The 21,733-nt window shown below is 45.6% G+C and overlaps 1 protein-coding gene across 1 annotated transcript in view; it reads left to right on the top strand.

Annotated features, from left to right (window-relative positions):
- The window catches only part of LOC124712373, a 623,942-nt gene that overhangs the window by 589,950 nt on the left and 12,259 nt on the right, over window positions 1-21,733 (top strand). The window contains exons 7-9 of the mRNA XM_047242669.1: window positions 3,192-3,310; window positions 3,434-3,507; window positions 18,654-18,868. Coding sequence (XP_047098625.1) covers window positions 3,192-3,310; window positions 3,434-3,507; window positions 18,654-18,868 — 408 coding nt within the window. The remainder of the gene's footprint in view (window positions 1-3,191; window positions 3,311-3,433; window positions 3,508-18,653; window positions 18,869-21,733) is intronic.

Here is a 21,733-nt window from a genome sequence, read left to right as displayed (position 1 = left end):
CGTCCAACAGTTTTAACACGGAACAAACACAATGCTCAACTGAACTACGGTGGGGGCAGGTTGTCAACACCGGTCGCTACGCAGGTGAAGCGTTCTGAGTCGCCATTGTTGCCCGATCCACCGTTCTGACTTCATTCACCGAACTTTATTGTCAGAGGCTATATATACTCTGAAACGTTCCCGTCTCCTCTATATCTCTTTTGTTACGCAACCTTCCCTTCTACAATAACCTACGAAACCTTCCCTTAGGATTTCTATCTCTTGCTTAATAACAACAAATGAAACCTTCCCTTTGAAATAATCCTCTTTCTCAATAATAATAAGTGCAATCTTCGCATACAAATATAAATGCTGCTTATTACAAGTGATTTCGACGAAACATAGAATGTGTCGTCGTCGTGGCCCTCAGTCGTTACCTGCAACAACACAAAACTGTTCCTTACCTTTTTTACTGTTACTGTATCGCCATCTGACTGCTTCATCGATCTGCGACATGAATATACTTACTCTGTTTTACTATATTAGCTGCTGGTGGGCTGTCATAATAAGTGGCTGTATTTATTACCAAAGCTGACGTTATTCATTAATAGCAAAGTTGACGTTATTCTTTAATTCATTTGACTGAAGTTACATAATTCATAGTTAAACTTTTTCTTGACAGCATTAAAATTTTGCAGAGTTTTACGTTGATGGTTTTTGGGATGGATTATAATCAGTAATGCAATATTGCTGGCAAAAATTAATTATATTCTGAGAACGATTCTTCAAATATTTACTGTTGGTAATGAAATGATTTTACAAACGTTCAAATGGGACTTACTTTTTACAATAATCTTACAACTAGCATTGCGCAAACATACCTTCTGTAGTCTCGAGTTTCTAAAACAAGAAATAGTTAAATAATATTAGTTCCTCTTATGATGATAGTTGGGTGTTGATTTCGGGGGAAGAGGCCAAACTGCGAGGTCATCGGTCTCATGAGATGAGGGAAGGATGAGGAAGGAAGTCGGCCGTGCGCTTTCAAAGCAACCATCCCGGCATTTGCCTGAAACGATTTAGGGAAATCACGGAGAACCTAAATCAGGGTGGCCGGGCGCGGGATTGAACCGTCGTCCTCCCGAATGCGAGTCCAGTGTCTAACCACTGCGCCACCTCGCTCGGTGGATGATAGTTAGCTGATGTCTCTGTACATCCGTTTATAATCTCTTGTAAATCATAGCTGGTGGCTGGCAGGCACACCGCTCCTCTCAACCTCTCGCTTCAGACATGTTACCGACTCGCTTCACATCTCGCTTACTACTGACTTCCTACGAACGCTAAAGCGCGGTCTCTCCCACCAACAATTCTGGTGCAGACAATCCCTGCTACCATTACAAAGTGTATCAATGCGCGGTCTTTCCCGCTCTTTTCTTAAAATGTATCCATACGCTATCTCTCCCGCCCTTTTTAAAATTATATCAATGTGCAGTCCCTCCCGCCAAAAATACTTTGGTGCAGACATTCCCTGCTACCACAATTTTTTTCCAAAATGACAAATACACTACTGGCCATTAAAATTGCCACACCACGAATAGGACGTGCTACAGACGCGAAATTTAACCTACAGGAAGAAGATGCTGTGATATGCAAATGATTAGCTTTTCAGAGCGTTCACACAAGGTTGGCGCCGGTGGCGGCACCTACAACGTGCTGACATGAGGAAAGTTTCCAGCCGATCCCTCATACACAAACAGCAGTTGACCGGCGTTGCCTGGTGAAACGTTGTTGTAATGCCTCGTGTAAGGCGGAGAAATGCGTACCATCACGTTTCCGACTTTGATAAACGCCGGATTGTAGCCTATCGCGATTGCGGTTTATCGTATCGCGGCATTGCTGCTCACGTTGGTCGAGATCCAATGACTGTTAGCAGAATATGGAATCGGTGGGTTCAGGAGGGTAATACGGAACGCCGTGCTGGATCCCAACGGCCTCGTATCACTAGCAGTCGAGATGACAGGCATCTTACCCGCATGGCTGCAACGGATCGTGCAGCCACGTCTCGATCCCTGAGTCAACAGATGGGGACGTTTGCAAGACAACACCCATCTGCACGAACAGTTCGACGACGTTTGCAGCTGCATGGACTATCAGCTCGAAGACCATGGCTGCGGTTACCCTTGACGCTGCATCACAGACAGGAGCGCCTGCGATGGTGTACTCAGTGACGAACCTGGGTGCACGAATAGCTAAACGTCATTTTTTCGGATGAATCCAGGTTCTGTTTACAGCATCATGATGGTCGCATCCGTGTTTGGTGACATTGCGGTGAACTCACATTGTAAGCGTGTATTCGTCATCGCCATACTGGTGTATCACCCGGCGTGATGGTATGGAGTGCCATTGGTTACACGTGTCGGTCACCTCTTGTTCGCATTGACTACACTTTGGACAGTGGACGTTACACTTCAGATGTGTTACGACCCGTGGCTCAACCCTTCATCCGATCGCTGTGAAACCCTACATTTCAGCAGGATAATGCACGACCGCATGTTGCAGGTCCTGTACCGGCCTTTCTGGATACAGAAAATGTTCGACTGCTGCCCTGTCCAGCACATTCTCCAGATCTCTCACCAATTGAAAACGTCTGGTCAATGGTGACCGAGCAACTGGCTCGTAACAGTATGGCAGTCACTACTCTTGATGAACTGTGGTATCGTGTTGAAGCTGCATGGGCAGCTGTACCTGTACACCGCATCCAAGCTCTGTTTGACTCAATACCCAGGCGTATCAAGGCCGTTATTACGACCAGAGGTGGTTGTTCTGGGTACTGATTTCTCAAGATCTATGCACCCAAATTGCGTGAAAATGTAATCACATGTCAGTTCTAGCATAATATATTTGTCCAATGAATACCAGTTTATCATCTGCATTTCTTCTTGGTTTAGCAATTTTAATGGCCAGTAGTGTATTAATTATTCCTACTTAATCCTATCAATAAAATATAAACATCTTTCATAAATTGTGGTTTGACAATAGACAATAGAAATATACACGTCTTACAACCTTAAGATGACAAACTAGGTTTGATCCTTTGACTACGAAGGAAGTCGAAGAGGGTCAGTCTTTGTTGCCCCCATGTCTGGCAAAAAGAGCGGAGGATCCAACTGAGTTACGCATCGTAATATTCATCCCGACAACTGCGGTGCCGGCAGGTGCGACGGACCTTCCGGGTGGCGTGGGCGCGGCGGACGCGGTGGCAGCGTCCCGGACGCCGGTGCTGTTCAACAAGTACGCGCTGGACCGCGAGGAGAGCACCCGCCGCGAGCGACCGGCGCTGCGCCGCCCCCACCGCCGCTTCCTGTCGCAGGAGCCGGAGCCGCCCCCGCGCGCCGAGTCGCCGCCGCCGCCCACGCCCTCCTCTGCGCCGCCCACCGGCCCCACGGCCGCCACCGCCGCCTCCAGCCGCCTGCTCGACATCCCGACGCCGCCGCCCATGCCGCCCTCTCCCGTCGGTTCCACCGCCACCAGGTACGTCCAGTCTACGTGCGGGTTAACAATTGTTGTATCCTCTACTCACGTGTGTGTTCTACATCCACCAGGTGATCAAAAAGTCAGTATAAATTTGAAAACTTAATAAACCATGGAATAATGTAGATAGAGAGGTACAAATTGACACACATGCTTAGAATGACATGGGGTTTTATTAGAACAAAAAAAACTAAGTTCACAAAATGTCCGACAGATGGCGCTGGACAGCAAAACGTCAGTGACTGCATATGACAATCGTGTATAAAAGGAGCTGTAATGAGAGAGAGAATCAGATGCGCCAGCAGTCGCAGCATATTGACGTTACCTGAAAAGGCGCTTTTAGTGAAGCTGTATTATCAGAATGGGGAATGTCCTAGTTCAGCGTTACGATCCTATCGCCATAGGAAGGGGATTTGAACGGCTAAAGGTCCGTTGACAAATGCAGCTGTGGAGAGAATGATTTCGAAGTTTGAAGCCACGGGTTGTTTAGACGATAGACCCCGTAGTGGCCGACCGAGCACAAGGCGTAATGCTGCTGAGACAGTCCAGGAAGAAATGGAGACTGTAGCGGGTTCGCCTATGCACGGGGAAGTCAGTGCTCGTGCAGTCGCACATCGCACCGGCATTCCATACACTACTGTTTGGTTGGCACTGAGGCGTACCCTCCGATGCTATCCGTACAACATACGTCGGCATCATGAACTGTTACCTGGCGTTTTAGTGAAGCGGAGGGCATTTGCGGTGTTGGCGTTTCAAAAGATGGCGGAAGATCTTGTTTGAGTAACGTGTTGTGGACCGACGAAGCTCATTTCACGCTCCGAGGGTCTGTCAACGCCCACATCTGCCGAATGTGGGCTACCGAAAATCCTAGAACTGTCGTGGAAACTCCATTGCACGACGAGAAAGCCACGGAATGGGTTGGATTTACCACATCTACCGTTATCGGGCCTTTTTTCTGCGAGGAAATGCGTGATTCTGGTTTTGTAACTGCTACCGTGAGGGGTGAGATGTACGCCGATACATTACAGAATCTCATCATCCCCAGCCTGGCTGATAAACACCTGCTGGAACGTACGATGTTTATGCACGATGGCACTCCACCCCATATTCCTAGACGCGTGAAACATCTCTTGCGCGCGTTGTTTGGTGATGATCGTGTGCTCAGCCGCCACTTTCGTCATGCTTGGTTTCTCAGGTCCCCAGACCTCAGTCCGTGCGATTATTGAATTTGGGGTTACCTGAAGTCGCAAGTGTATCGTGATCGACCGACATCTCTAGGGATGCTGAAAGACGACATCCGGCGCCAATGCCTCACCATACCTCCGGACATGCTTTACACTGCTGTTCACAAAATTATTCCTGGACTACAGTTATTGTTGAGGAATGATGGTGGACATATTGAGCATTTCCTGTAAAGAACATCATCTTCGCTTTGTCTTACTTCGTTATGCTAATTATTGCTATTCTGATCACATTAAGCGCCATCTGTTGGACTTTTTTTGAACTTTTGTATTTTTTGGTTCTAATAAAACCCCAAGTCATTCCAAGCATGTGTGTCAATTTGTACCTCTCTATCTACATTATTCCATGATTTATTCAGTTTTCAAGTTTATACTGACTTTTTGATCACCCGGTACATCTAAATCTACATGGATACTCTGCAAAGCACATTTACGTGCCTGGCAGAGGGTTCGTCGAACCACCTTCACAATTCTCTATTATTCCAGTCTCCCATAGAGCCGCGCGGAGTGGCCGAAGGTTAGAGGGGCCATGTCACGGACAGCGCGGCCCCTCCCGCCGGAGGTTCGAGTCCTCCCTCGGGCATGGGTGTGTCTGTTGTTCTTAGCGTAAGTTAGTTTGAGTTAGTTTAAGTAGTGTGTAAGTCTAGGGACCGATGACCTTAGCAGTTTGATCGTATAGAAATTCGGACGCAACCCAGAATCCTCCCGAAACCGTAAGCAGGTAACAGGACCGAAGAATCCTCCCAAACTGACACATTTGTTGTATTATAGAGAATAATACGATTATCTCTGCGATGTTCCTTATCTCCTTCCCCTACCCCTCCCATGTTTTAAACAAAAAATATTGACTCACTTATGCAGGCTAAGCGCGTGACCTAGAGCGGGACTTAGTCGCTGGCGCTGTGCCGGCTGGACTTTATCTCAATAAGATAAAAGACAAAACTTTTAAACATTCTCACAATACACGCGAAAAATTTTTACATCTTCTACTGTAACTTCATATGCTTACCTTTGCCTGCTTGGAGTATTCGTATGGTTTAGAACTGCTACCTTCTTCAAACGGGAGGATCCGGTGCCATCGTTTTTCAGACCCTTGCGGGCTTGGGAGGATTCGGTACCATTTTTCTGACCGCAAGAGGATTCACACACATTTGAACAACGATCTCGCATAGCGCGCGGAAAGGACGAACACCCATGTCTTTCCGTACGATTTCTCATTTCCCTTATTTTACCATGGTGATCGTTTCTCCCTATGTAGCTCGGTGTCGATAAAATATTTTCGCATTCGGAAGAGAAAGTTGGTCACTGGAATTTCGTGAGAAGATTCCGCCGCAACGAAAAACGCCTTTGTGTTAATTATGTCCACCCCAGATCCTGTATCATTTCAGTGACACTCTCTCCCCTATTTAGAGATAATACAAAACGTGCTCCCCTTCTTTGAACTTTTTCAATGTACTCCACCAATCAGCAGCACTATTCTAAAAGAGGACGGACAAGCTTGTTGTTGGCAGTCTCCTGAGTAGATCTGTTACATTTTCTAAGTGTCCTGCCAATAAAACTCAGTCTTAGGTTAGCCTTCCCCACAACATTTTCTGTGTGTTCCTTCCAATGTAAGTTGTTCGTAATTGTAATTCGCCAGCCGCTGTGGCCGAGCGATTCTAGGCGCTTCAGTCCGGAACCGAACTGCTGCTGCGGTCGCAGATTCGAATCCTGCCTCGGGCGTGGTTGTGTGTGATCAGGTTTAAGTAGTTCTAAGTGTAGGGGACTGATGACCTCAGATGTTAAGTCCCATAGTGCTTAGAGCCATTTTTGAATTGTAATTCCTAGGTATTAAGTTCAATTTACGGCCTTTAGATTTGACTGATTTATCATATAAACGAAGTTTAATGGATTCCTTTTAGCACTCATGTAGATGACCTCACAATTTTCGTTATTTGGAGTCAATTGCCAATTTTCGCACCATACAGATATCTTTTCTAAATCGTTATGCAATATGTATTGACTTTCTGATGACTTTATTAGTCGACAAACGACAGCGTCATCTGCAAACAAACTAAGATGGCTGCTCAGATTGTCTCCCAAATCGTTTATATAGATAAGGAACAGCAAAGGGCCTATTACGCTAGCTTGATGAAAGCCAGAAATCAGTTCTGTTGTACTCGATGATTTTCCGTCATTTACTACGAACTGTGACCTCTCTGGCAGGAAATCACAAATGCAGTCACATAACTGAGACGATATTCCATAAGCACGCAATTTCACTACAACCCGTTTGTGTGGTGCAGTGTCAAAAGCCTCCATAAAAGCCAGAAATTCTCAAAGTAGAAACAAGTCGAACCGAAGACTTGGCTGCCGCTGTCCCCAGGTGCTGGCTTTATGATGAAGCTCCTGGTTTAGCTCCGTACACCAGACCCTCCTCCAGTTGATGACACCGACCAACCCTTGGGCCAGCTACACAAGAACGTGGCATGCTCGGACGAGGCACTGTGACAGGGCTGACAGTGAACCTGCAGGCTTGCTCCCTCTGCCCACGACGTCTTGGCGCTGGCTCATCACATACGGCCAACCGACTCGGCTCATATTTGGCAGGTCGCTTGTGCACTGAAACACGCCCCGCGTTTCAAATGGTGGAGGACCCTTAAACTGTTCTCGCGTTGACCGTGCGCCCTGTCCACCCCACGTACCTGGTACTCCCGCGGCGCCGGCCGCTGTGACCGAGCGGTTCTAGGCGCCTCAGTCCGGAACCGCGCTGCTGCTACGCTCGCAGGTTCGAATCCTGCCTCGGGCATAGTTGTGTGTGATGTCCTTAGGTTAGTTAGGTTTAAGTAGTTCTAAGTTCTAGGGGACTGATGACCTCAGGTGTTAAGTCCCATAGTGCTCAGAGCCATTTGAACTCGCGCGGCGGTAGTGTTATTTTTGCTCCACACTGCTGCTGGCTTGCCTGAAATTATGTATATAAACATGCAAACGGCTTTAGGAAAACCACTCAACACAACACTATCCTACGTTCGGTATGAACAATTATATTCTGAGATGATAAGAAAATAGCAGGTTGCACTGTTTACACACCAAGTCGTATGTGTTGATGCCAACTAACATTCTTGCTAATTTGATGAGAGGTCATAATTATCATTCCATTATTATTGTACAGTATTCTTGACGATATTAATGTCTGTCACTGTTGTTCTTTACGCTGTCAGACTTACTCTGGCAGAACCTTCAGTGGTAGATACACAGGCAATGATGATGATTATCTGTCCACAATTATCACTTGGACGAGCGTACGCGTAATCGACACGACGCAGGCGATTGTTGATGATGCGGAAGCCGAATGGTCGAACGAAAATTCTTACGCTTGTCACGTACATGGAGATACCTGGTACCAGTCCTTCTTGACACTTGTAACAATATAACACTTCATAAAAGTTAATTTACAGTTCACAATTCTCACTTGTAGGAGCGTGCGGGTAACCGTCACGACGCGGCTGATTGTTGATGATGCGGAGACGCGATGACCGAATGCTTGTTCTAACACTCGCTACAAGACGCTGGCTGGCATTTGATTGCCCTCCTTTGTGGTAAACTATTTTTACTGATTCACATTAGTTTCATTCTGGGAGGCCGAACACGACGCTTGACGCTTGACGATTGATGTTGTACGGTACGACACGCAAACGAGCGGATACTCAAATACGTCATCGGCGGCACCGCTCATACTTAATTACTTCTTTACGCACTTTTCACTGAATCTACTTCCGTATCTCATTACTTCACAATAATAGTACTTGCAGGCCACTCTTGAACTTCCATAATAATGCCTTTCCCATGCAGTGTACAACATAGCACCTCCGTGTCCCGTGCTCGACTTTGCAATGCAGCCGGTCGCAAAGATATTCCGCAGCCAAGTCAGCGATATGACAATATGCTTACAGCACAACCTAAAATGAAAGATTCTAGAATAATTTGGCTCAACAGCCTATCTTTGAGAAAACTACCCCTTAAAGTTCGCGTCGCGCAGTCGACTCAAAATTAACGAGACCGATAGATAACTGGAAATTAAGCGTCTTTCGTCAACATATGTGGGGTGCGCAAATCCTTATTTCCCTAGAAATAGAGGACAGAAATTTTTGTGACTGCCGCTTATGTACCCATAAGGTAATAGCTGTTCAACGAAATCGCCACTGTTGTGGCGACCAAGGCGTCAGTCGGCGAAGAGAAGAATCTTTGTTCAATTTCCAGCTGTATTCTACAGTCTACTATTTGTGTTTTTACCCGTTTCCATATTCGTAGGCATAGTAGGTTTAATAAGGTAAGTAAATCAATAGGAAATGATAAAAACATAGGCAAATAGATTTCTCAAACGATTTAGATTAGTAAGGAATTAAATATTTAGCGCTCGTCGATTTGTAATGTCTCTTCATTCCGTCTGTTACAGTCCTCCATTTCCTTCAAACAACTATATAGGCGGTGCGTGTCATGTGAACATTCGAAGCAAATACACTCGCGGGACCAAGAACATCTAACGAATGCAATCGTCACGTAACTATTTCGTACCTTCCGAAGATTCGGAGAAAAGGAAACGTGGTTTACATTTAAAAATATTTATTTTTGGAATTAATTTTGATGCATACCACGCATACGATAAAATTTTCTCAAAATTTGGTGCTGAAAGCTATTAATTGCGCTTGAATCGTTATTGCAAGCACTGGTATGTTTCCGGAAGCAGACTGTAATTTTGAAGCCTCGAAATAAAGTTTTTAAATTGGCGGTAAAATAAACACCACATGGCTGACAAACAGGTGTGCAATTTTGCGGTATTACATCTAGCCTGTAAGTCAGTTGACCCTCATCATCTATAAACATACTCCCACACACGAAGGTGTTTCTCCACCCCAGGTATCCAATGTAAGAAAAAAACGCGTTATCAGCAATGTATGATTTTAAAATGTTCTCAACGTATTTTTTGTAAATTGAATTTCTCTATTTCCCGGATTTGGAGCAAGTGAAATAAACATTTTTTAAAATTTCGCTTAGGTACTGACCCCTTCTATACTCAGAGGACCAAATTAATCACCCGCTTTTCTCTTAATCCATAAATTGCGTCGAATGCTCGTCTTCGCAGCAATCTTTCTTGCAAATACAACGAGGCGTTCTTTACTAATCCAAGTCGGTTGATAAATTTATTTGCCTACTTTCTTATAATTCCTCATTGATGTACTTACCTTATTAACCTTCCTATTCCTACCAGCGTGTGCCGGCCGGTGTGGCCGAGCGGTTCTAGGCGCTTCAGTCTGGAACCGCGTGACCGCTACGGTCGCAGATTAGAATCCTGCCTCGGGCATGGATGTGTGTGATGTCCTTAGGTTAGTTAGGGTTTAAGTAGTTCTAAGTGTTAGGGGACTGATGACCTCAGACGTTAAGTCCCATAGCGCTCAGAGCCATTTGAACCTTCCTGCGTGTGGACCATTCAACGAAACATCATCGATATAGGCTTGCGGATTCGAAGACGGAGGCCCGCTCGTGTATCCCTGGTGACTACACGACACGCTGCTTTACACCTCGCCTGGGCCCCTCAACACCGACATTGGACTGTTGATGACAAGAAACACGTTGCCTTGACAGACGATTCTCGTTTCAAATTGCACCGAGCGGCTGGTTGTGTACGGATATGGAGACAACCTTATGAATCAGTGGATCCTGCATGTCAGCAGGGAGTTGTTCAAGCCAGTGGAGCCTCTATAATGGTGTGGGGTGTGTGCAGTTTGAGTGATATGGGACCCCTGATACGTCTAGATACGACTCCTACAGGTGACATGTACGAAAGCATCCTGTCCGATCACCTGCGTTTATTAATGTCCATTGAGCATTCCAGCAGGACCATGCGACACCCCACCCCTCCATAATTGCTACGCAGTGGCTCGAGGAGCACTCTTCTGAGTTTAAGCACCTCCGTTGGCCACCAAACTCCCCAGACATCAATATTATTGAGCATATGTGGGAAGCCTTGCAATGTGCTGTTCAGAAGAGATCTCCACTCCCTCGTACTCCTACGGATTTATGGGCAGCCCTGCAGGATTCGTGGTGTCAATTCCCTCCAGCACTATCCCATACATTAGACGAGTCCATTCCACGTCGTGTTGCGACACTTTTGCGTGCTCTAGGGGAGCCTACATGATACTAGGCAGGTGTACCATTTTCTTTGGCTCTTCAGTGTAGTTTACCTAAGCAACTTCTGATACTTAGTGTATAGTTCCACTTACCAAAGTCGTAGTTTACGTTGGATCTGTGTCATACAAAGTAGGGAAAAGAGGAAATGCGTTTTATCTTAGTAGCGTGGGCTTACCTTGTTGCAGCATATAACGATGGAGCTTGGAGTGAAAGCCATTAGCACATGTCTCAGATATCTTAATCTAAAGTTTTACCGTCAACATTAACAAGCGCTGTATTGCTGTACTCGTCTTTTCGAGAGCTTTCGAATGACGTTGAAAAGTACACCGTTTCATTTAGAACACAACCTTTGTTGACACAATGATTAAGAGTGTTAACCATGCAACAAGATTACGTGCCCTTCTGCTTTCAGCCATTTGTCAAAAATTTTATTTCGGTAACATGAATTGTTCACGAAAAAGGGTTGTTATGTCTCCTCGATTCACACAATATAAAGGCTGCAAAGATAACTGTTACAGTGTACCACCTGGCTTATCAAGCTATGAAACAACCTTAAATTGGCCTGTAAAAGCCTCTTAAGCTGCAATGCATGCGAGATTTTGAAAATCCCCTCGCCGTGTTATTAGCTTACCTGTCTGATGTTTTATTTTTCTTGATTTCGTTAACATTAGTAATTTAAATTTAGCGTGGTGTTAATGAGAGAAAAATGACCTTTGTAAACTTTACGCAAGAATTAATTACATTTACAATTCGATCTAAGCTTAACCCTTACAAGCACAAGTAGTCTCGTACTTTAAAGGCAAGAGAAACAAGGAGATTTAAATGCTAATTTTACGGTGTTAAAATTCACATTATTTTGAGATAAAATTTACAATTTGTAGTTGCAAGAACAAGATGTGTTTAATATTCAAGGACGATTTTAGTGAGAAAACAAGGTCTTCAAACAGTTAAGATTGACTAAGCCGGTGGCGTAAGAGGGCGAAAGGATATTAAAATCTCGAGCGGTGCGCATGCGCTCTGGCCGAAGTTGATTTTGTAGGCCAATGTGAAGTTGTTTTCCGACTCGATGGATTGCAAGTGTTCCGTATCAAGCTGTTCGTATCGACGTGCCTTACATCAACGTGGTACTTTGTAAACAGTTACCGTTTACACACCGCATATACAGCCTTTTTCGCAATTCCTATTACAGGCTTCTACGGGTTGTAAGGCGACTAAGTAGATAAAGCTTTGGTAAGGAAGTAATTTTTCGAAATCTACCATTTTAATGTGAAGGACCACTTTCAAATCTCCCGCTTCACGGTACGCTCGCAGACTGAGAAGAGGGGATCATCGTTGATGTGTCGACAGAAGTGCCGACACAGTGTGGTTTGAGGAGACCGAAATACACGCTATAAGCTCACGCAGGATGGCGTGAGATCTGAAACAGGATACGTAATGAATGCTATAAAGAAAAGTACGTAGCTTCTGGAATACTTAACTTTAATCCATCCTTGGTACATTTGGTACATCGCTATTGACGATACAAGTGAGACTCTATAGTTTCAGACAATATACTGCTAATGGCGCCTTGCTAGGTCGTAGCCATTGCCTTAGCTGAAGGCTAGTCTAACTATCTGCTCTGCAAATGAGCGAGGCTCCGTCAGTGTTGCATCGCTAGCTAGGTCGTCCGTACAACTGGGGCGAGTGCTAGTAAGTCTCTCGAGACCTGCCGTGTGGTGGCGCTCGGTCTGCGATCACTGAAAGTGGCGACACGCGGGTCCGACATGTACTAATGGACCGCGGCCGATTTAAAGCTACCACCTAGCAAGTGTGGTGTCTCGCGGTGACACCACAATCGTCAATCCCTGTTGTAATTATGACACCACGTATGATTTTCTTCTGACTGCAACAACAGCTGCGAGAAGTTGGAGCTTTCACAACTAGGAGGGTTGAACTGCGGTGGTCTACGGACGCACCGAACTCTCCACTATGAAGATGACGTCCTTCCTCACCTAGAAGATAACTGGACGACCAGTACTCGAAACCTTGCCCATGCCGTGGGCTCCTGTAGAGCGCACAGACCGAAGCTCATTGCCTCCGCAATTATCGTACCGTGAAGAGGGAGATTTGAAAGTGGTCCAATACATTCAAACGGTACATTTCGGGAAACGGATTCCTTATTAAAACATTATCTTCTAAGCCCCCTCTGCAACCCCTGGGCTTAAGCCAGCAGTAGGAATTGTGACACTACCTGAATATGTACCAGTGACTGAGGATGAAAAGTACAGTAAAACTTATACAAGACAATCACTGGCTTTCCCTAGTGTGTGTAACTAAGATGAGAATTTTCGCAACGCACTGTTAAGTTCTGAATGGAATGGAAGATACTTAGCTTAGGAGAAGTACATCTACATCTACACCTACATTTATACTCCGCAAGCCACCCAACGGTGTGTGTCGGAGGGCACTTTACGTGCCACTGTAATTACCTCCCTTTCCTGTTCCAGTCGCGTATGGTTCGCGGCAAGAACGACTGCCGGAAAGCCTCCGTGCGCCCTCGAATCTCTCTATTTTACATTCGTGATCTCCTCGGGAGTTATAAGTAGGGGGAAGCAATATATTCGATACCTCATCCAGAAACGCACCCTCTCGAAACCTGGACAGCAAACTACACCGCTATGCAGAGCCCCTCTCTTACAGAGTCTGCCACTTGAGTTTGCTAAACATCTCCGTAACGCTATCACGCTTACCAAATAACCCTGTGACGAAACGCGCCGCTCTTCTTTGGATCTTATCTATCTCTTCTGTCAACCCGACCTGGTATGGATCCTACACTGATGAGCAATACTCAAGTATAGGTCGATGGCCGATCTTAATACACCCAACTAATATATGACCGGCGTGGGCCGAAATTTCAGAGTACTCTGCAGGCATCTTTGAGATTCGACCAGGGCAGTGGCACAAAGTCTTGCTTGCCATCAGACCTCCTTCCCCTAACTGTCTGGCCATCTTTTGGCGATTACAGGTTCTTCCACCAACTGGATGCGAACCGCTTACCTCTTTTTCGAGCTCCAACACTCTAGCGTGGCCGGCTGCGGTGGTCTAGCGGTTCTAGGCGCTTCAGTCCGGAACCGCGCTGCTGCTACGGTCGCAGGTTCGAATCCTGCCTCGGGCATGGATGTGTGTGATGTCCTTAGGTTAGTTAGGTTTAAGTAGTTCTAAGTTCTAGGGGACTGATGACCTCAGATGTTAAGTCCCATAGTGCTCAGAGCCATTTGAACCATTTGAACTCTAGCGTGCGTTGGCAGCTTCAGTTGCGCAAACCGAGCAAGGTTGTATAGTGGTGGATGGCAGTTCATATTCTCGTCCCTACCATCTAAAATTGGATATTTAGTGCCTTCCAGAAATCGCTTTAGGTGGATAATGGGTTTATTCCCTCTGAAAAGACACGGAGGATCCCTTTCCCGTCCACGCCAAATCTGAAATTGTGCTTCGTCTCTAATGACCTCGTTGTCGACGGGACATCAAACACTGATCTTCCTCTTCCACGGTCTTCTGCTGCGCAAATTGTAAACACAATCAGGTCCTCTGTAATTAATGAAGCCGTGACAAAACGTGCAAATATTGTCGCCAATCATCTTGGTGAGCGCTCATGTACAGATATAGGTGATATATTAGTATTAATTGTATTTCTCATGAAACATTAGCTTTTCTAAAATTTCAAGACCTCGTCTGAGCCTGAATGTAGAAGTAGATATCTTGTAGCCGGAGGACTTGATACACAAATTAGCAGAGGATCCTAAGTTAAGTATTCTGAGATCGGAATAAATATTTCAGATTGAACGGGTGGGCAATGCATAGAAGGGGCGCGTCTGTAAACTGCTTGTGTTTCTTAACGAACAACTGCCTGCCGCATCGATGTTCGTCGGGGGAGGGACGATTATGAGTAAGAGTCGAGTAACTGGCCTTTTCGACTGTTTAAATCAATCAATTAATCACATCGATTAATTATCCTAGTAATGCATTATTCCATTAATTGTCACGTATTTACTTTTAGGTCTATAAAGCATTTCTTTAAAACTATTTTTTATGATAAAAAGATTTGTTCTAAGAGAGTTAAATCGATGCTATCACTCCTCTATTTCTCTTTTTGTAACTAACAATAGTTATTCAATTTTGTGAAATGCATATTGCAATTTTTTGTTTTTAGCTGAAATGTATAAATATTTAACGTTCATAAGTAAAGCAAATTAATATCGTTGTTTTTATCACAGCTACTGAAGTGAGTATGCTTACAAGCACCAAAATTTTTCAGGAAGGGAACTGAGGGACACAATTTACGTAATATTTTTCCCCTTAGACTCGAATGGCAAGCTGTTGCTGGAAACAGTCTTTCAGATGGAACAGTGGAAGCCACTGTTCCCAGATATTTACGAGCCGCACTAAGCAGAATATTGCCGCCGTGTGGTGAGAGGAACTGAAAGGGGGGATGTTTACTTATTTCCGCCCAGTGCTGACAACTGACAGGTTCGGAAGCCTCGTACTGGTCAGTAGCTGTGGTATAAATTACAACTTAAGCTACAACGTTTGGTGAAAACACATCAAAGAGACTTTCATGTTCAAACACACTTTTCTGAATTGACACACACCAGACGAGACTTCGCCACGCTACTTAAGAGCGTCTACTATTAGATCGCTGATATTGGCAGGAATCGTGAACAGAACGCAGTCGACACGAAACCTTCCGATATGTGCCGACGTTAACGATGAGTTTTAGGGAATAGTCCAACTTCCCTCCGTAATTAAGCTATAGACAGCAAGTCAACACTCGACAGGCTAACAAAAAAGCAAAAATTGAAATCATTAATCGTAATGGAAATCGATTATGTAAAATTAATTGACGTGGAACAAATAATGGAATATCTGTTATCGATTACCAGAATAACTAGGATCTATCTATTACTTGCAATTAATCGCCCATCGTCAGTGGTGGCGCTACCATAATAAAAAAATGCACTGCTGTCTGTGATGCGTGAGTTCAAATTAACGGTTGATTGTCGAAGATGTTGCATTATTCGTTATAAGACTTCGTAGACATGCATTTAATTTATGGTGGTGGAGACTGTACGTCCTGTTTTCTTCGAGATTATCCCATTTCGATGTTAACGGCCGTGAGCGCCTCAATAACCATACCTTCATCGTTGAATTAGGAGAGGTTGTGGCCCATGGACAGTGCAGTAGTTGGATCTCGCTTGTTTAGATATTTTTCCTATCAGTGGCTCAATAGGAAAGTGCCAGGCGGTGGATGTAAAACTCTCGTATGAAGATGGTATCTGTTCTTTCGGACGTGTCCGAAAGAACAGATACCATCTCCATATAGTTAAGGCTAACCGGCTATTGACCTTCTTCTTCTGTGCTGGATGCACACGCATTGCCCGAACTCTTACGGGACTCGGTAAGATGGTCTGCCGCGAGTAATGACTGTAATGGGCAGGGACACTACGATTGTAGTGTGTGGACATTAAGTTGGGGATGTGGGTCTCACGGGGAGCGTGCAAGGGATAAATCCCTGCAGTCGCACTATCCTCTGTGACCTTGGTGGCTCAGATGGACAGAGCGTCTGCCATGAATGCAGGAGGTCCCGGGTTCGAGTCCCGGTAGGGGCACAAATTTAAAACTGTCCCCGTTGATGTATATCAACGCCTGTCGACAGCTTAGGGTCTTGATTTAATTATCATTTCATTCGTAAAACTATCAGGTTGGATCCGCAGTCAGTCTTGGGATTTTCATCTGTCACTTTTCATTTCTTTCGCCTTTCGCTATGTTTGTCGATCTGAAAAATGCCGAGCTGCATTGTGGTTTTAAATCCACGTTAAACTGTAGGCGCCCTCATAAGTGGCTGAGAAAGTTAGTTCAAAGCAGAAATCCAACTGTGTAACGCTTCTTAAAATAGGACCGTCTGTAATAAAGCATGCTACGTCTACATCTATATGACTACTCTGCAATCCACAATTAATTGCCTGACATAGGGATCATTGAACCATCTTCAAGCTATTTGTCTACCGTTCCACCCTCGAATACCGCACGGGAAGTCGAACACTTAAATCCTTACGTGCGACATCTGATTTCTCTAATTTTCTTACGATGGGCGCCAGCAAAATACATTTTGACATCCGGAGGAGAAAGTTGGTGATAGAAATTTCGTGAAAAGATCCTGTCGCAATCAAACACATCCTTTGTTTTAGTAACTGCCACCTCAACTCGCGCGTCATATCCGTGGCAATTTCTCCCCTATTTAGTGATAATAAAAAAAGGGGGTTACCCTTCTTTGAAATTGGTCAACCTTCGGATTGAAAACAGCATTACATATTACTGAAATTAATTCAGTTGTACAGGATATGACATTTATTACAAAATGAGACATAATACGCTGAAGAGCCAAAGAAACTTCTACACCTGTCTAATATCGTGTAGGGCCCCCGGGAGCACGCAGAAGTGCCGCAGCACGGCGTGGCGTGGACTTGACTAATGTCTGAAGTAGTGCCGGAGGGAGCTGACACCATGAATCCTGCAGGTTGGTCCATAAATCCGTAAGAGTACGAGGGGGTGGAGATCTCTTCTTAACAACGCGTTGTAGGGCATCCCAGCTATGCTCGATAATGTTCGTGTCTGAGGATTCTGGTGGCCAGCGGAACTGTTTAAACTCAGAAGAGTGTTCCTGAAGCTACTCTGTAGCATTTCTGGACGCGTGGGGCGTCGCATTGCCCTGTTGGAATTGCCAAAGTCCGTCGGAATGCACAATGGACACGAATGGATGCAAGTGATTAGGCAGGATGCTTACGTACGTGTCAACAGTCAGAGTCATGTCTCAACGTATCAGGGGTCCCATATCACTACAACTGCGCACGCCCCACATCATTATAGAGCTTCCATTACCTTGAACTGCTGACATGCAGGGTCCATGGATTGATAAGGTTTGTTCCATACCCGTACACGATCTTCCGCTCGATATTATCTGAAACGAGACTCGTCCGACCAGGCTATGTTTACAGTCATCTACAGTCCAGGCAAGGCGTAAAGCTTTGTGTCGTGCAGTCATCAAGGGTACACGAGTGGGCTCTCTGCTCTCAAAGCCCATATCGGGCATTTTGCGGAAGAGTTGCACTTCTGTTACGTTGAATGATTCTCTTCAGTCGTCGTTGGGCCCGTTCTTGCAGGATCTTTTCTCCGATTCCTAATATTCGCGGTACACTCGTGAAATGAGCGTACAGGAAAATCCGCACTTCATTGCTTCCTCAGAGATGCTGTGTCCCATCGCTCGTTCGCCGAGTGTAACACCACGTTTAAATCTTGATAACCTGCCATTGAAGCAGCAGTAACCGATCTAACAACTGCGCCAGCCACTTGTCTTATATAGGCTTTGCCGACCGCAGCACCGTATTCTGCCTATTTACATATCTCTGTATTTGAATATGCATGCGTATTACTTAGCTGCGTATTACTTAGCTGCACACAAAATATCAGTATAATAAACTGAATAGCTTCATATATAAACATAAATTATTCATTTTTTCAGGAGTAATGTTGGTGGACGTTTGCTGTTCTGGAAGACAAGGCTTCAGTTGTCTTTGTTAATATTTTTTTATTATATTAAAGAAGCTTTATGGACATCATTTATTATGTGAACCTCATATTTTTGAGAGTCGCTGTGTAACACTTGGACCAAAGATACTAAGGAACACTGCTTTCCATTCGCAGGGAGTCGTCCGGCCGCAGCCGCGGGATGTCTTCGATGCGGTCGGGACACGTGAGCCCCTCACGGCCGCGCGTCATGACGCCCATGGGCTTCGCCATCAGCCGCCAGGGGTCTCGCATGTCGCGCCTGCGGGAGCCGGAAGTGTTCGACGACGAGCTGTATGAGTACGAGCTGTACACCGGCGGAGACTCTCTGTATGGCAGCCAGCAGCACCCAGGTAGCCGCTCCTGCTTCTGCACCTCGTGGAACACCACACGTACCACGTCACTCCACTCACTCTCATATCCATTAAGTATCAACACTCGTCCGCAGCTCGTGGCCGCGCGGTAGCGTTCTCGCTTCCCGCGCCCGGGTAACCGGGTTCGATTCCCGGCGGGGTCAGGGATTCCGGCGGGGTCAGGGATTTTCTCTGCCTCGTGATGAGTGGGTGTTCTGTGATGTCCTTAGGTTAGTCAGGTTTAAGTAGTTCTAAGGGACTGATGACCATAGGTGTTAAGTCCCATAGTGCTCAGAGCCATTTGAACCATTTTTTGTCAACACTCGCTCTTGTCATCGACACAACACTCCTTCCAAATACCTCCTGACGTACTGCACTCACTGCTGAATCGTGAAATACACTCACGCTCAGAAAAAGAAAAAAAAAACAGGACACCTTGAAGGACGTTTATACTCAGTGGACATGTATGGTAGTATGTTCTGCAGAAGCTGGATTCGTCCGAAAATACGAGGGTGAGTCATATGAAAACCTTAAATTTGTAATAACAGATCGAAATTTCGCGCCGTTATCCTGTAAGTTGGTAAGCGTGCTACAAACAGCGTGCAGAATGGCCTGTAGGTGGCAGCATAGTGCAGATGCACACATACCGTCGCAGTATCAATATAAACACGGCCGCCCCACTAGCGACTTGCACCAGGGAAGAACAGCGTTCTATTATTCGGTTTTTGCGTAGTGAAGGTGTGAAATCTATTGAAATTCATCGACGAATGAAGGTTCTGTACGGTGATGCATGTTTGTCACAGCAGCAAGTCTACGAATGGAGAAGGAAGTTCGCAAATGATGTGACTTTAGTGGAAGATGCTCCTCGTCCAGGTCAGGCACAACGAGTTGTGACTCCACAGAACATTGCAGCAGGTGAAGCCATAGTGAAGGAAAACCGCAGAGTGACACTGAATGACATTGCAGTATGTTTACAGATTAGTCATGGGTCAGCACACCACATTGTGCATGATATGCTCCAGTTTCACAAAGTGTCTGCAAGATGGGTGTCACAGCAGCTGACTCCTGAAATGAGAGAACGTCTTTGGCGCTTTGAACGAGAAGGTGATGGTTCCTTGCAAGAATCGTTACTGGGGACGAAACCTGGGTTCACTTCCACCAACCGGAAACGAAGAGAGCGAACAAGGAATGGCGCCATTCCCCAGCACCAAAACCAAAGAAGTTTCGAACAGAACTATCAGCAGGGAAGGTTATGCTGACTCTCTTTTGGGACGAAAAAGGCGTCATTTTGGAGCATTACATGTCTAGAGGGACCATTGTCACCAATGCATCAGACACAGATCTCCTAAAAAATCATCTGCGGCCTGCAATCAAATCAAAGCGATGTGGATTGCTGTCAGCAGGTGTCCTTTTGCAACAAGATAATCCAAGACCCCGCACTGCCCGTACCACAGTTGCAACAATCACAGACCTGCATTTTGAGTGTCTTCCCCATCCACCATACTCACCAGACCTTGCCCCAAGTGATTTCCATATGTTTGGACCACTCAAAGACGCAATGGGAAGAAAGAGTTCTGTTCTGATGAACAGTTACGCCACACAGTGCATGAGTTGTTGCGCAGACTACCAAAAGAATTTTTTTCTAAAGGAATTTATGCACTTTTTAAGGGCTGGATGACTTGCATTGAGCACGGGGGAGATTATGTTGAAAAGTGATACAGCTTTGTGCCACTTCTGCACAATAAATAATATTTACAAAAATATATAGGGCTTTCATTTAACTCACCCTTGTACTATCTGAAGCCATTCAGGCGCCTCGGTTCAGCTTATGTCCTGGGCCCTGATAACTTGCTCCATGCGTGATGGCATCGACGCGCATAAGGCGCTAATGACGTCCTGTAGTATAGCCACCCATGCTGCAGTCACCTGGTTCCAAAGTTCATAGCAAGTTGTTGGCAATGTGTCACAGCGCTGCACCTGTCGTTTCACCATATCCCACAAATTTTCGATTGGAGACAATTCTGGTGATCTGACGGGCCATGGCAAAAGGCTGACACCCTGTTACACCAAGAAGGCACGTGTGCTCATGCAATTGGCTTACTGAAAAATGGCGTTTGGGGTGTTGTGCAGAAAGGGTATTGCTATGGGTCCCAGAATGTCATTCACGTAACTCACACCGGTCACAGTGCCGTGGACACGCACCAGGTGTGATTTTTTGTTTCACCCAATAGCACCCCACACCATAAGACCTCGAGTTGGCGCTCCATACAGCGAATGCAGTCACTGTGATCCCGCAAACCAAAATGCGGCCATCATTTACACTACTGGCCATTAAAATTGCTACACCAAGAAGACATGCAGATGATAAACGAGTATTCACTGGACGAATATATTATACTAGAACTGACATGTGATTACATTTTCACGCAATTTGGGTGCATAGGTCCTGAGAAATCAGTACCCAGAACAACCACCTCTGGCCATAATAATGGCCTTGATACGCCTGGGCATTGAGTCAAACAGAGCTGCTACAGCTGCCTATGCAGCTTCAACATGATACCACAGTTCATCAAGAGTAGTGACTGGCGTATTGTGACGAGCCAGTTGCTCGGCCACCATTGACTAGACGTTTTCAATTGGTGAGAGATCTGGAGAATGTGCTGGCCAGGGGAGCATTCGAACATTTTCTGTATCCAGAAAGGCCCGTACAGGACCTGCAACATGCGGTCGTGCATTCACCGCGAGTCGCCAAACACGGATGCGACCATCATGATGCTGTAAACAGAACCTGGATTCATCCGAAAAAATGACGTTTTACCATTCGTGCACCCAAGTTCGTCGTTGAGTACACCATCGCAGGCGCTC

The sequence above is a fragment of the Schistocerca piceifrons genome, chromosome 8 (genome assembly GCF_021461385.2).
Source record: "Schistocerca piceifrons isolate TAMUIC-IGC-003096 chromosome 8, iqSchPice1.1, whole genome shotgun sequence".
In the NCBI taxonomy this organism is placed as follows: Eukaryota; Metazoa; Arthropoda; class Insecta; order Orthoptera; family Acrididae; genus Schistocerca; species Schistocerca piceifrons.
This window is presented reverse-complemented; position numbering and strand designations above follow the sequence as displayed.